General features: G+C 41.9%; 1 protein-coding gene across 6 annotated transcripts; it reads right to left on the bottom strand.

Annotated features, from left to right (window-relative positions):
- Positions 1–21: 21 nt before the first annotated feature.
- LOC118409677 (grainyhead-like protein 1 homolog) lies at positions 22–13,415 on the bottom strand. Of its 6 annotated transcripts, none has more exons than XM_035810865.1 (15): positions 12,816–13,415; positions 8,819–9,008; positions 8,203–8,238; positions 7,801–7,877; positions 7,218–7,473; positions 6,680–6,807; positions 6,024–6,106; positions 5,684–5,754; positions 5,402–5,513; positions 5,040–5,191; positions 4,788–4,889; positions 4,288–4,485; positions 3,530–3,650; positions 1,639–1,789; positions 22–714 (listed from the first exon to the last, which is right to left on the bottom strand). In XM_035810865.1, exons 1-15 carry the CDS (start codon positions 12,842–12,844, stop codon positions 585–587), a joined length of 1,836 nt encoding a protein of 611 aa, XP_035666758.1. In that variant the 5' UTR covers positions 12,845–13,415; the 3' UTR covers positions 22–584. The 6 variants fall into 6 exon arrangements, with proteins under 6 accessions (XP_035666758.1, XP_035666755.1, XP_035666756.1 ...); XM_035810862.1 differs by having other exon boundaries at positions 6,680–6,843; positions 12,816–13,414; XM_035810863.1 differs by having other exon boundaries at positions 6,680–6,843; positions 7,218–7,470; positions 12,816–13,414.
- Between the last annotated feature and the right edge of the window lie 514 nt (positions 13,416–13,929).

Below are 13,929 nucleotides of genomic sequence, written 5' to 3'. Positions count from 1 at the left end.
GTTTTCCAATAAAGCAATCATTATTAAAGCAATCATTATTGTTATCACACTGTCATTGTTGCAAGAAGTGTCCCTGTACCTAAACCCCAAAACTTTCATTCCATTTATTTCATACTCATGTTCACTTCTATATTTTCGATCAAACTGAAAATTGTAACAATTAGATTCAAAGATTACATGTCATCAAGATCAAAGGAATGACATTTCTTTTGAAGATCAAGGAGTTGAAAACCTCTCAAGAAATAGTAACTGTTAACATTGCAAAACTGTTGTAAATGTTTGCAGCCGTGCCAACCCTACCCCGACTCTTCCCACCATGATTGTCTGTACAAAAATAGACTCTTATGACTTTCCCTTCTTACATTGTTTGCAGCAATGCGCATAAAACTAAGATATTGCTGCTATAACCCCTCACCACCCACATCCCCTCTCACAGACTGTCTCTTACATATATCAGTAGATGAGGTGACAGTTTGAAGTAAAAGATTTTGAAATTTTGCCATCCATCCAAATTACACATTCCCTAACTTGAAACATGCTTGTTATTGGTTGGTAGAAGTCTGTCTGGTTGCCTGATGTGACAGTCAGGGGGTGTCCTGCACCTCTGTAAGGATGACCCTGATGTTGCCGTCCGTCTCCTCCTGCAGCTCGATTATGAATGTGTCCTCATTGCAGTAGTGCTCGATTATATTGTCGTCAATGTTGACTAAAATTCTGAAGCAAAATGAATGAAGGAATGAATTTTATTGCTCAACAATCTCTCAGGGTACAATGTATGGCAACCAATAGCAACTACTAGCTATATAGACAATGTTACTATGAGGCTACACAGTACAGTCACGTATGAATGATTTGTTCTCGCATTTGGAATAAAGTAAATAGATTTACGTAGGCGGATATATATTAAAGTTGAACATGATAGCAGTATATGAAAAATTATTGTTCTGTGTACCAGTAAGGATGTGTGTTTTAGTTTTTTTTCTCAAATAATGCTTCTCTCCCTTTACCGTATCTAGGACAGATCATAACAAAATGGAATTCATTTTCTATATTTCCATAACATGTGGGACACAGTCTCTTCGATGCTGGTTTGTTACGGTGACGACCGTTTTCAATTTCTCAGCAATGTGCACTGATTCTCAGCTTTGTAACGCTGTATGTATGTAGCCTATTATGAACTGATGTGAGATATTCTTACACAACAAAGTGCTTTTCATTTTTGGATAAGTTTGCTGGTGTTGTTCCCTCCAGTCAGACAGAAATTGTCTTTCATAGACACTCTTTTAAATGTTTCCAAATGATTAGCATTTATGGCAGGTTCAGCCAAACATTTGGAACCCATGTCTACATAATATGTCCTGAATGTGAGTTCCCAGTCATGTTCTTTTGCGACTGAAGTGTCATATGCCTTTTTAACAAACCTGTCATTTGATAAATTATGCAATCTTAGCCAGTACTTAATAAAATGCGTTTGATGGTCAACGAACAATACTCCTAATTCACCCCTTACGGCAGCATTAACAGAGTTTTTCGATGCATAGTGAACAATAAGATGTGCAGTTAACTTAAGTTTGAAAGTTGCATCAGGCATGAATAACGTGGAGAGAAAATAAGTAACTATAGCAGACAGGCACTTACCCTTTCTTGGACTTCTTGAAGACCTTGCTGACTTTGTCATTGGGAACCTTGTATTTCTCCTCCACGGCAGAGAGGAGCCCCTGGACGCTGGGCTCGCGGAGCATCAGGGCGTCGTACACATCATCCTCTTCCTTCCGTACGTACAGGAGAACTGCAGCAAACAGCAGGAAGGAAGAGTTAACAACTTGTGGAAGGCATCAAAATTATGAACTATTTTTCCAAGACCTTGGATGTATAAATTGTTTAACTGAAACGAGCGAACAGACAGCAAATTTGACCAACATAAGGATGCTTTCTATCTATTGAATATGAAGACAAATTAATACAAAATTGATTACTAGTAAGGTCATCATATTGATGTGATGATATGGATGACATACTCTGGGAACCCCCAAATTAATGCATGCGTGTGATTAAAAAGCTTTGGCAAAAAAAAGTTGCCTTCATTATGAAAATTAAGTGGCGAGGAAGGTTGTCCTTTTTAGTATACCACACATGGTATACCAAACAATAGATTTTTTTGGCGATACCTTAGTAGTATAGCAGGCATGTCTGGATTTTTTCCATGCCTGCGTGGTTGCATCATCCCTTTGGAGGGTAATAACTCGGGAATAGGTTGATGGATCTTCATGATATTTGGAATGTAGATAGCTTCAGCCTCAGCTCCCCTCCCCCCCTTACGATCAGCTCCCCTCCCCCCCTTACGATGCCCCACACGGGGCCATTTGGGGGTATTACCATACAGATGCTTCAGAGATGCTAATCAGGACAGTTTATAAATACACTGCATGTTCTGTTCTGTTAGATAACCAAAAAATATGTAACTCAAAAGGAGAGAAATATTCGACGTACTGTTAAGTATATATCTGATTGGCAAGAATTCACGAAATTCCACAGCAGTTCGTCTATGCGTGCGCAATTACACTATACTTTTGAAAGGGAATAACTCGGGAAAGGGGTGGCGGATCATCGTAATTTTTGATATGTAGATAACTTCGGAGATGCCTTCCATAAATAACGGCTATTAGTGCAAACCAGGGGCAAATTTGAATGATTAATGAGCACAGTCTATTAAGCTACAGTATTTCATAATACTAGGACACTTAAACATGATATGTAACTAGAAAAGAGAGAAATATCGAAAGACATCAATTATGCAAATTGTTACATAATTTACATAATGAGAAATTGTTATCATAGTGTTAAATAAGAAAATTCAATTCTTGCGACATTTGGCTGCAACATGTACATTAAGTTGAACATGCAGATGTAAGTCATGCAAATTTAGCTTTCTTTGCTAAGAGTTTCGTACTTCGAACACATTGTTATGTAGGTCGAGGAGATGATTAACTGATATCTTTTATGCAAATGAAGACCTCATTTGTATAATCAATGAGAAACATTTATAATAGGTCACTCATCACAAGAGATCGCCTTTCTTGCCCTAAAAACAATCTTCATAACACGTTACATACAGCCAGGCGAAAGGATAGAACACAAATACAATATACCTACAACAACAATCATCGATTCTCAAACAATAAAACTCGTTTTATTGCCAGACTTATTTTTGTTCTTTCACGTGTTCTTCGTTGACTTTTTGAATTGATGTTAGCTTTATATGACATAAGTATACATTGTCCATTTTTCCCAATCTACTGCCTATATTTGCTCGTTTTGTAGCTGCTTTGTAGGATATTGAGTATGGTTGAAAGATTAATGTGCGCGCGGATATCATCCATATAGTCAAATCAACATGGCCTAATTTGAAACAAGAAGTCTAATGTGAGCAACAAGTGCGAGATTGGCTTACACGAGATGCAAACAACGCTTTATATCTCTTTTAGTAGGTATGTCAGCATTCCAATTTTATTTCTGAACATTTCCTTACCGCTCTTGTTGGCGACTTTGGCAGCTGGTGTAGGGGAGCTTTCAGGTGAGTAGGCACTGTCTTCCGAGAACGACCTCTTCATTCCCCTGTCAAACGGCGGCGTCAAGCCAAATGTCACGGGCTAGAAAATAAGATATTTAGCAGATGAGTACAAAGAAAATCTTGCGGAAATATTCGGTCAAGGTTTTCTTTAGGAATGGATGATACACGTCACATTGGTTGGTAATGGTAATGGTAATGGTTTATTTAACCGAAACTCATCGCAGCCAATCGGCTGAATTGCGAGGTTCACAAAGTTTCACACACTAATGTAAAAGCATATAACAATATACAAGTGCCTCTAATTTACAATAATACTAAAATTCAGTTAAAACTTACAGATAAAATGGATCGTTAAAAAGACAACAGCGAACAACAGGCAGTTAAGATATAGGAATAATTTCCAGCATACTAAGTATCATTTAGCAGCTTCATAGCTCTCGGTATGAATGATAGTTCATGTCTTTTTGTTCGACTACGGGTAGTCATGACCTGTCTGTCACGGCGAAGTCCATAGCATGGTTACATTGTAGAACGGACAAATTCATAGGTGCAGCCAGTAACATCGTCACCTGTCAGTACAGACAACATATTCAAAGAAGAAAAATGAATAAATAGGAAATTTCCTTAACGCGGAGAAGAGGTTCACAGATAGGAGTTCGATATTGAAAACCGTTTACGCATATTGCTGATAAACCTGTTCGTCACATGCTACTAACCTGGGTTATCTGTGGCGGTGCTCTGGCTGCCGGGATGAAGTCTGGTACGAACAGGACAGGGGGAGTCTTCAGGTCAGCCATGGGTTTGAAGTAGGCCAACTCGTTCCGCTTGTGGCTGGGGATCTGGCTCTTGATCTCCTCTGACTGCTTCTTTTTACTGATCTTACGGACCTCGTCGCGGATCTTCCTTTCTGCGCCCTGAACAGTTACAGCAATCAGGGGGTTGATAACATATTACTTATGATTCTTGCAACTGATTGCACGGACAAATTGCATCCTTTCTTTACAATAAGATGCAATAGAAAGCTATCGGTGAGGGTTTGACAGCTTAGAAAAACGTCTCCCTTAGTTTGTTTGTCTTATTTTACCATGTGACTTGACAAGTAACCATTCCTGTAGTTGTGATACTAAGAAAACTCATGAAATGACATTGCAGTTTTACAAGCAATGGGTGATAGTCTTCCTACAAGTCAACTGTCGACGACAATAATCCACCTTACCTTATCACAGAATACTTTAATCTGTACGTAAGCTCTGTGAACAGGTGTAGCCCCCTTGAAGTAGTCTGTGTAGGTGTCAATCTGCAGATTAAGTGGAAGACCCTGACGACACAAATAAATCTCATCAGTGGAACGAAATACTCTCCGTACAGACAAGCATCGCCCTTAATTGCAAGCCAAACAAATTATTACTCGATTATTTGCATGAAGAACAAGTGATATACAGAACTGTGGTCGGCCGCTGAAGCTTACCTTAATGCCCTTCTGTGAAGAGAAGTCTGTGCTGAGGCAGTTGACGCTGATGAAGACCTTGCCGGTCTCCCGCACGTCCCAGGAGAAGGCGATGGCGTTGTGCGCAATCTCATCAATGTTCTCGATCACGTTGGTGCTCTCCTTGTAGTCAGCTGGAAACGTAGCATGGGAATGAGTATGATGTGATCATCATTCTATCATACTGACGATTACAGTGATTTATTCCCACAGACTTTTGCGGTCTAAGAGATATTGACGTACCCAATGAACTTGATTTTGCGATTTACAGATATCTGCTGTTTTGAGTATTTGCCAAAGCCACGGACAACGCGTTCCGTTTAGCCTGACTGACGAACACCTACCCATGTCGATGATCCTCTGTCTTGCGGTGTGCTGCCGTGCGTGCCAGTATCGCCAGTGTTTCAGTTGTTCTTCCTCACTGCGACCGTCTCCAAACACTACTTGAATCACGGACTGCATAAAAAGGGAGTGTCGTTGGTTTATTCCTCAGGTTCCCGTAACTTCTCGAACTAAGCTACTTTTTCGAATTTAACTTTGATACATGTTGACATGTACATATTATCGAAGAGTTTGTATCTGGGCTTCTAGAGGAAATGCATAGCAACTTGTTAAGATGGACTCACTCTGACTTTAGTGCTGTGGTGCCGCCATGGACTACTCCCTGCTTCTGTTAACGTCACTGCATAGAATTGGCCTGGAATCACAAGGACGAAACGTTTTAATCATTTGCGGATTGGCATAGCAATGTTTGTCTTGAACCAGTGGAAGTCTCGGTTGTTCCGTTGCAGCACGCCAAGTTTTTTTTTACCTTTCTACTTCAGAAATAAGTGGCCGTAAGTAACTCACTGCAGCTAAGTCAGAACTCAATGTACGGAAGTTACTGATTCGTGCTCACTCCACATTGACATGTATGGCTTTAGTACTTATATAAACAAAATTGAAATGATGAAAAACACAGCTTACCTTTGTTCACGTAGCTCATGCTTGCTTCTCCGGGTTTCTGGCGGAGAGACTTTGGTGCCTCCAAGATGTATTCAAATGCGACGCTGTGTCGGGAAATAGAGAAAAGCATGATTTTGTAAGTTTGTTTGACATGTTGTCTAAAGAAGCAATCATAAGCAGCAAAGGCTTAGCGGGTATTTGAAGAGATCTTGTATCAAGGCTTCTAAATTCTTTGTAGTCTATTGATCTAAATCAACTTTAAGCTGAAACCAAGAAGAGAGAAGACCGAACCAGATCGGTGTGTTAAGTTGCCAAATAGTCCGAGGCCACGGTTTTCAAATCTTAAGTATGAGTTTCAATATTGATTGCCAGAGAGAAACTGTCATCAAACTGTCAATTTTAGACACAAAGAATGGAAAAAGCCCCATTTTTAAGACCATAAGTTGCAAAAATAAACTTAGGATCAACAGTGTTTGTCCAATGATTGATTGCGATGCAATATGTTGAACCTGGCAGTGGTTTATCTGGAGAACCTGGCAGTGGTTTATCTGGAGGGTATTTTGCTACATAGTGCAAATCCAACGTCAAATTGCTAATCTAGAACCAGAACATTTACTTCCGCTGTTGAGTGCCCCATTAACAATCGCGTTGCCGACAGAGTACATCCGGGCACTTACCCATTGATAGGCTCCGGAGGAGGCATGATTTGTGTCTCTGTGATGACCTGCTGCAACAACTCGGGTTGTTGTCGCCTCTGCACATGCGCAGCAGCCAAGCTGACCTGGCTGATGTTGTAATTGAAGACCTGGAAGGCGGACATGTCGTCACCGAGCACGTCATGCTACCGGAAGTGTAGGATGAAGTGTAAAGGTGAGGGGAATGGGTCATGTGCAGAGTGAATGAAAGAAAGAGTTCCACCTTCCTTGTAAGCCCTTTTTACCACAGAATCACAGATGTATGATTCCGCCAAGTGGCCTGCCCTAGTTAGATGCAGGGCTTTGTTGTGAGTATGTGTACAGGTACAATGTAAAATCAAATCACTCTAATATAACGTAAGATGTCAACATAGTTTCAGCTGGTCATCTGGTAACTTCATTCCAAGTCCATTTCTGATCCCTTTCTTTTCAGTAGAACAAGAAGTACACATTTATGATTGTGATCTCACATCCAATATTTAATCTGTCATACTTGAAAGTTGATCCTATGATAACTGACCTCTTGTTGGTGGTCCTTGAATGTAGCCTCGCTGAAGGCACTGTCCGGAGTTCTGTCCATCTCGTCTGGTTTGGCTACAATCATGGGCGAGTGGTCAGGCTTGTGGATGTGGATGTGATGGTCAGCCCGTACCGTGAGGGGGGAGGCGGCAGGGGGCTGGGTGGTGACCGGGGAGCTGTGGGCATGGTGACCGTCAAACCCCGAGGACGTGATGGAGTCGGCCAGGGGCACGTTACGCAACATCGTCAGGTCCCTGCTAGGAGGACGGGGAATAAAACGGTTGTGAGGGATTTACGAACTACATGTTTACTGTTACCATACCCAGTTCAATGATGAACGAGGCTGCCAGAAAATTTTCTTGACGGAGCTTCTCGGTTTGACACAGGACATTTCTACTTTATTGTCGATAGAACTGAAATAAACTTTAACCAATGCCTGAGGATGGTTTGTAAATGAGTGTTGAACTTACGTTTTGACTCGTGTACATGCAAGTTAATGAGATAGTTGTATTTTAATTTGTACCAATATGTGATACACTTACATTACAAAGAAAGAAAGCAAATTTCGAAAAAAAGGCCACTACCTTGGTTGATCTGTTTCCGGTGGACCCATGGGTGTTCTAGTAACATAGTTGGCATTCATTCTCTTCTCCTTTGGCACCTGGAAGCAAACAGGTCAATTATCAAGCGGTCGTTGTTTTTTACATTCTCATCATACTATTTATCTTCATCTCAAGCTGTTATAAACGTTACTGTATTTGGTAATCATGTACCGAGGACACGCCCTCCACCACCTCCGCCGCTTTAACAGTAAGACAAGCTTTCTGCATCCCAACCAGGGTAGCAAGCACCTTCGGGCCCCATCAGCACAACGCGCCGCTCCGTAAACATGCAATGGCTCGCTTTATGGTGGGTGTAATGCAATGTTTAGTCTCTGCGTTTTGCTTTTGGTTCTACTCTGTACCGAAAATGTAAAATAAACATACCCCCAGCGGCGCGGCGATGGAGGACGGGTTACAATCCTAAAAAGACAACAGAATTATGTTCATGTTTCGCGATTAGGTGATATTTTTCTGACTATGGTAAAGGAAAACATTTCCCGATACAGACTAGTTTTTGCCTCCAGTTGGGACTAGGTACAAGGTACCGTGTTTTCGTAGCCAAAACACGAGAAACATTTCAAGATTACGAATACAATACATTTCTCCCATACCCGTGGTATGGGTGAAATGTAATCATTATTTCCACCTGACTGGATGCATTATCCTATGGTTCATGAGGACTGAAAAGTGCAATCCAAAGTATGTCTATTTGACCATTGACAATTCTCTCTACCTAGTGACCTATTTGATATCCCCCCTGCTTTGTTTCTTGTCACATTGATTTAGGCAGAAGAGGTTTAGAATATTTTGAATTATGTTTGGGTGCAGATAACTTCATGTGTATACCATTTTGAAAGAGTTCATTTGTGCCTTTTCCAATTGTGACTTAACCTTTTTTTACTATAATATTTAACGAGCAAGGTCAAATAACACCAAATGATGGCATCGGGTAGCGTTTATCCGTTACCATGAAGGATGATGCGATAGTAGGGACACTCACTTTGTAGTAATCATAGAGCAGTCCCAGTGCGGCTGCGCTGTCTTCGTCACCATTGATGTTGAGCATGGCGGTGGTGGCGGCTGTGAGAGGGTTTTCCAAGTAGGATCGCCATGCCTCGTCTTCATCTCTACTGCTATACGTGTTTCTGTACAGGGCTTCGTTCTGCAGTACCACTACCGACCGCTTAGAGCTGCGTGAAGACAAATCACAGCAATCGTTATACTTTGTATACTCAACATAACAAAGCATACACCGTGTAATCTAATTTCAGTCGCAATGGATACCGAGAAGAATTAATACTTGTTGTTTTTGTATGTGAACTCTCGCCAAGTCACGTTGAAGGCGAGAGCGCAAGGTGAATTTTCGCTGATGTTTCACCTGTAAGTCTCAGAATTTCGTTATGCAGTCTGCTTGACCAATAAAGATGTCCTGTTCTAAGACGTGTGCCTGACCTTCAAGGCTTCCTTTTGGTCAACGTATGACGCCACGCTCTGATGCCATGAACCACACCAAGCCCCCCCCCCCCCAAAAAAAACAGCAATTACAGATATACCTTATACAGTTACCGTGTCGAATGCCCTACTACTCTGTTTGCAGCTACATGTTGTTGTTTTTTCAGATGTTCGCTTTTAAACATGCAACAACCGTCCCTTTTACCGCAAACGTATCAAAGGTCGGAATCAACATCTGTTTTCAATGCAAGAAATCTAAAACGATAATTGGTCAACCTACATAATGATTCTGTTTTCCTACAGACGAAGGCAGTTTCTACTTTATCCCGAGGGGTTTTGTTGTAACATGTCCCTTACCTGATTTTCATATGATTTGCTATTAACAGCACCCTTTCTTCGGCTTTATACCTCAAAACTGACAAATTTCTATCAAATACCCTTTAATCACCATCAGTTTACAAAGGTAAGGAAAACAGGTAGAAGATTGCTAACTTGTTGGGAATCCGAAATCCTTAACATTTGTCACAAACGGCTGGGATCTTCGGGAAATGCTTGGTACGAATTGTAATATTATAGTGTAATGAAAGGTGGACTTTGGTACACCTTGTAACTTATTAGTGTCGACAGAATCTGCCGTCGGCTGGACAGTGTGTCCGGGGACTGTTCGCGGTTTTCACTGTGACCTTTTTACAGCGAACTAAAGCAACTGTACCTTCTATTGTTTCAACCGCGAATTTAAGACCACCACGATTGCTTCATTTATCAAAAATGCGAAATCAAATCCTTGCGATTTTCCTGTTTTACAGTAGATGAACATTTTTATATGAGCAGGGACCTTTGAACTACCATGAGGCTTGTCTCTACTTATGTTTTGATAAGCAGTGGTTGTGATATTTCTCCTTTCTTTCTTCTTTTTTGTTGAAACAGGCAGTAAACATCGCCTTCAGTTTCCAGCAGATAGGGCATGCTACTGCTTCGGGCAATTCTGTCTTACAGGATAATAGTCTCTTTTCATCACAAATTACGGTGGAATTACCAAGTCTCATACCTCTTATTCGTACGTTTTGATACTTGTATCACTTCGATGCGCACATGTTTACGAGACTTTGTCTAACTTGTTTGTTATTTGTTTTCATTTTTACATGAAGGCCAATGACCTATTTTTGATAAAGAACTGCACAAGAAAGCTGTCAGGAATGATTTATATGGTGTCAAAGGGCACCTATAATCTACGTGACCCTGGACAACATGGAAGCCTTGAAACTTTTTGGAAGAAATGTGCAGAACCCTATATATTTTTCAACAGTTAACGCTTTGCCAGTTGTTGGTCGGTTACTCCAATAGCACCGGTAATCAAAAATCATAACCCGGGACTCTAGTTAAGAAGTAGCACATGTGCAGTTTTACTGGTCTGGAGAAATCGTTCAAATGACTCGGGCAAACGGCCCAGGGCATTAAAAAAACAAAGACATTCTCTGTCTTTTGATTCCTGTGCGTTCATCGCAGTATGGATACTTCCGAGCATATAAAGGTCGTTAGAGGAAGGGGTAATAAACAACAGAATTCGTTTCTTGCAAATAAGTTATGAATTGAAACTGAATTCTCTTCATGATTACACTCTGCCATTATGTCCCAAACAGTGACCTCATTTGTCATGGGGACGCCATCTTGTTTCAAAAGATGAGTTGTCTGTTGTGAAGAAAGCAGCTTTGTTTTAGCTCCAGACCCAAACTTACATTGGAAACATTGGCTGTCCAATGAAGAGTCAGGGAAAGGCTAGCGTTAGCAACCTCATTTGGAGCAGATGTAATATCAGCTTCTGTACAGGTGGTGTAGTACTACGAGTATGTTACATTTGATTCAACGTGGGCTGGGCTTTGGAGTCGATTTGAAGTCAGTAGCGCCCTGCATACAGACAGGGCCACGAAGTGACTAAAGAATGCCCAGCTGCGTGACGACTGAACTATGCTGTATATGAAACTTTTGGGTTGCCTCACTTTGGTTAGAAATACGCTGTGTATACATATACCTCCATGTGCAGTTTGCATGTATTAACTTACTATGACTTCTTAACTGCTTGATATAACAGTTACACAACTTTAAAGTCGTTTACATAAGGTGAAACATACATTATCCCTTTCTTGTTTCGCGTAGACTCAAGATGCTTTTTAATTTTGTCGTCTTCAAAGTGCTAATCAGGCACTGGGTCTCTACAGTAGTCCTGGATGGTGCCCCGCTACCGTGGATTCTACAGTAGTAAACTGACCAATGTGTTCAAGATGTTTACAGAAAATGGCGCGAGGTAACTCCAAGTCGATTCAGTGGATTTATACACTAAAAAAAATATGTGCATAAATTCACAGAATCGACCCCGAGCGGCGATAGTCTGCTCGAGGAGGTCCTATTTTAACCTCCTTGGTCTGCTCGCGAACTCAAGTCAACTCTTGGAAAGGGGTACTTGAGTACCCTTAAGTGCTGTTTACACAGTCCCGAGGTTACTCCGGATTCAATGAGCCCTTTCCAAGTCAACTCCAACGAATGGAGTGCAAGTCGACTGCACCAGAGTGTACTCCGGTCGGACTCGCGTTTAAAACCCAGCAATTCTTTTGAGACGATATTCATAATGTTTTTTTTTAACAAGACTTGCTGCCAATGACCTGTAGAATAAATGCCACTCAAACTACATAGGAGGTCGCAAATAAGCCAAGACGCCCGACTATTTTTGGGAAATTTTCTTCGATACACAGTGCATCGGTAATATTCTACTGACCCGACTGTAAGTTGCAATTTTCTGGGCATTATTTCTATTACTTGAGTGTTAACGTTGTATTTGAAGGTTGGCGATTCTTTCTATGATCAGTTATTGGGGTTATAGCTGAAAGCGCTTCGACAGAGACCGAGTTAACATTGGCATGGTGGCAGGTAATAACCCCGACAAGTGGGATAGTTCTGTCCGCCGAACTGGGCACGGGCAAAGTGTTTCAAGTTTCAATTCCAACATATTTCCGAATGGACAGCTTTTAGTGAAGACAGAATGACATTACTCTGTAATTGGCTACAACATATACGTGTCAATTATATATAGAGACGGCCAGGTACAAAGGTACAACTGTTGTTCTTGTTTACCTGATGAAACGCCAGACGTCCCGAGAATTTTCGCTATAATTATAACAAGTTAATTTCAATGTTAACACGAGGTAACGACACTGAAAACGTAAACACACGACTTAATCTTTCCTGGCGATCGATGTCGTTCCGCAGGTGTGCGGTTCCCCTCTCATGCCCCGGCCGGGGAGCGTCTTCCGAAAACTTCGGGGCTCTCACGCCATGCCGGTAAATCTCAACTACACGCTCGGGCAGACAATCCTATCACTGTACCATCAAGTATACAAGCTTCCCCTCTAACCCAACCTACTACCGGAACACCTGTTGACCAGACTAAGTATTAAAAGGCCAGATGGACCGCTACTGTGAGTTAAGCAGGGGTGCTCGACTGGTTCTTCGAGTGGTTTCGGACTCCAAACAGAACTCGCCGAAAGACTTACTTGTCCACTTCTTGCGTCATGGTAGCCATAGCCCGCCACGGAATGCCACCCCAACCCGTCAGACCTGAGCAGCTGGTTCAAACACTGGCGCCGAGGATGCAGCCAGACACACCGGCACTGTGGATCGGGCAGGGATTTCAGTCGGCGTGGAGTGGATGGAGGTCGGTAGAAGCAGCAGGAGACCAGCGATGAGCTGCCGAAGGTGAGCAGGACGTCCCTGAGTGGTGCGTCGGTATGCGGCGAGATGGTGCCAACAGCCGAGATTCACCGCCAGGGAAGCAACAAGTTGTCGCTCCGTGACTCCGACCAATTATCCGGGGCGTTCACCCGTTTGTGAATGCCCCCTCTGGCGCTGTCAGGGCTTATGGGTTTCCAAGATGGCTTCACTGATTGACATGTCAATGAGGTATCATGAATTAGCATATGAAAACACATGTCTGTTCATTTTCTCCGGGCACGACGCACTGATTTAGTTGTCTGTACCATGAAGGACATTATGCATTCAAAACACCTGAATTCCCGCGCTTTTCTGCCTCATGCACTTGACCTATCACTCGAACAAGTCCTTCTAGTTGGGGGCCACTGTAAATATTATCTTAAGGAACGACAAGTTTGACTTGTAAAACTTGTTTACCTGAAAAGTATATCTAAAAGATGGCTTCCATTGGATTCTTGAATAATGGTTGTAGCCCGGGGGTATTATCAGTGCAACCACGGCATTGTCCAGCCAAGAAAGGTGCGAATTAACGCATTATCTCACCTGGGAGATGAAAGGCCCATGAAAACAAAGATGGCGGTTGGGTTGGTCCAAATTTGCGTCTGACTCGAGGGAAATTTACATGAGAATATATGAATAGATGCACCTGTTAGCAGCTCTGAGCAAGACAATTTAACTCCTTTCCTCATGATCATAAGAATTGTGTGAATTGTGGAGAGAAACGTCCACCTTGACTTGATTGTCTGGAAACGAAGTGCTCACATTCTGGATCTTATACAATTACCAAGGAGCGAGAGGAAGTCGAATGTACTAGAGAAGAAAAGCTCATTGGGCAAAGATAAATTTGAATGAAGACATTTATTGTACATTTTTGCCCACCCGAGCTAAGTACAGGTC

Source organism: Branchiostoma floridae, chromosome 2 (genome assembly GCF_000003815.2).
Source record: "Branchiostoma floridae strain S238N-H82 chromosome 2, Bfl_VNyyK, whole genome shotgun sequence".
In the NCBI taxonomy this organism is placed as follows: Eukaryota; Metazoa; Chordata; class Leptocardii; order Amphioxiformes; family Branchiostomatidae; genus Branchiostoma; species Branchiostoma floridae.
The sequence above is the reverse complement of the archived record's forward strand: the minus strand, read 5'-3'. Positions and strand labels throughout refer to the sequence as shown.

Coding starts and splice junctions, on each gene's coding strand:
- LOC118409677 (XM_035810862.1), bottom strand. CDS start 12,844: ATGGCTACCATGACGCAAGAAGTGGACAA. Junction 5,755..6,023: donor CATGAGCTACGTGAACAAAG/GTAAGCTGTGTT, acceptor TTGTGATTCCAG/GCCAATTCTATGCAGTGACG. Junction 715..1,638: donor TTCAAGAAGTCCAAGAAAGG/GTAAGTGCCTGT, acceptor ATTTTGCTTCAG/AATTTTAGTCAACATTGACG.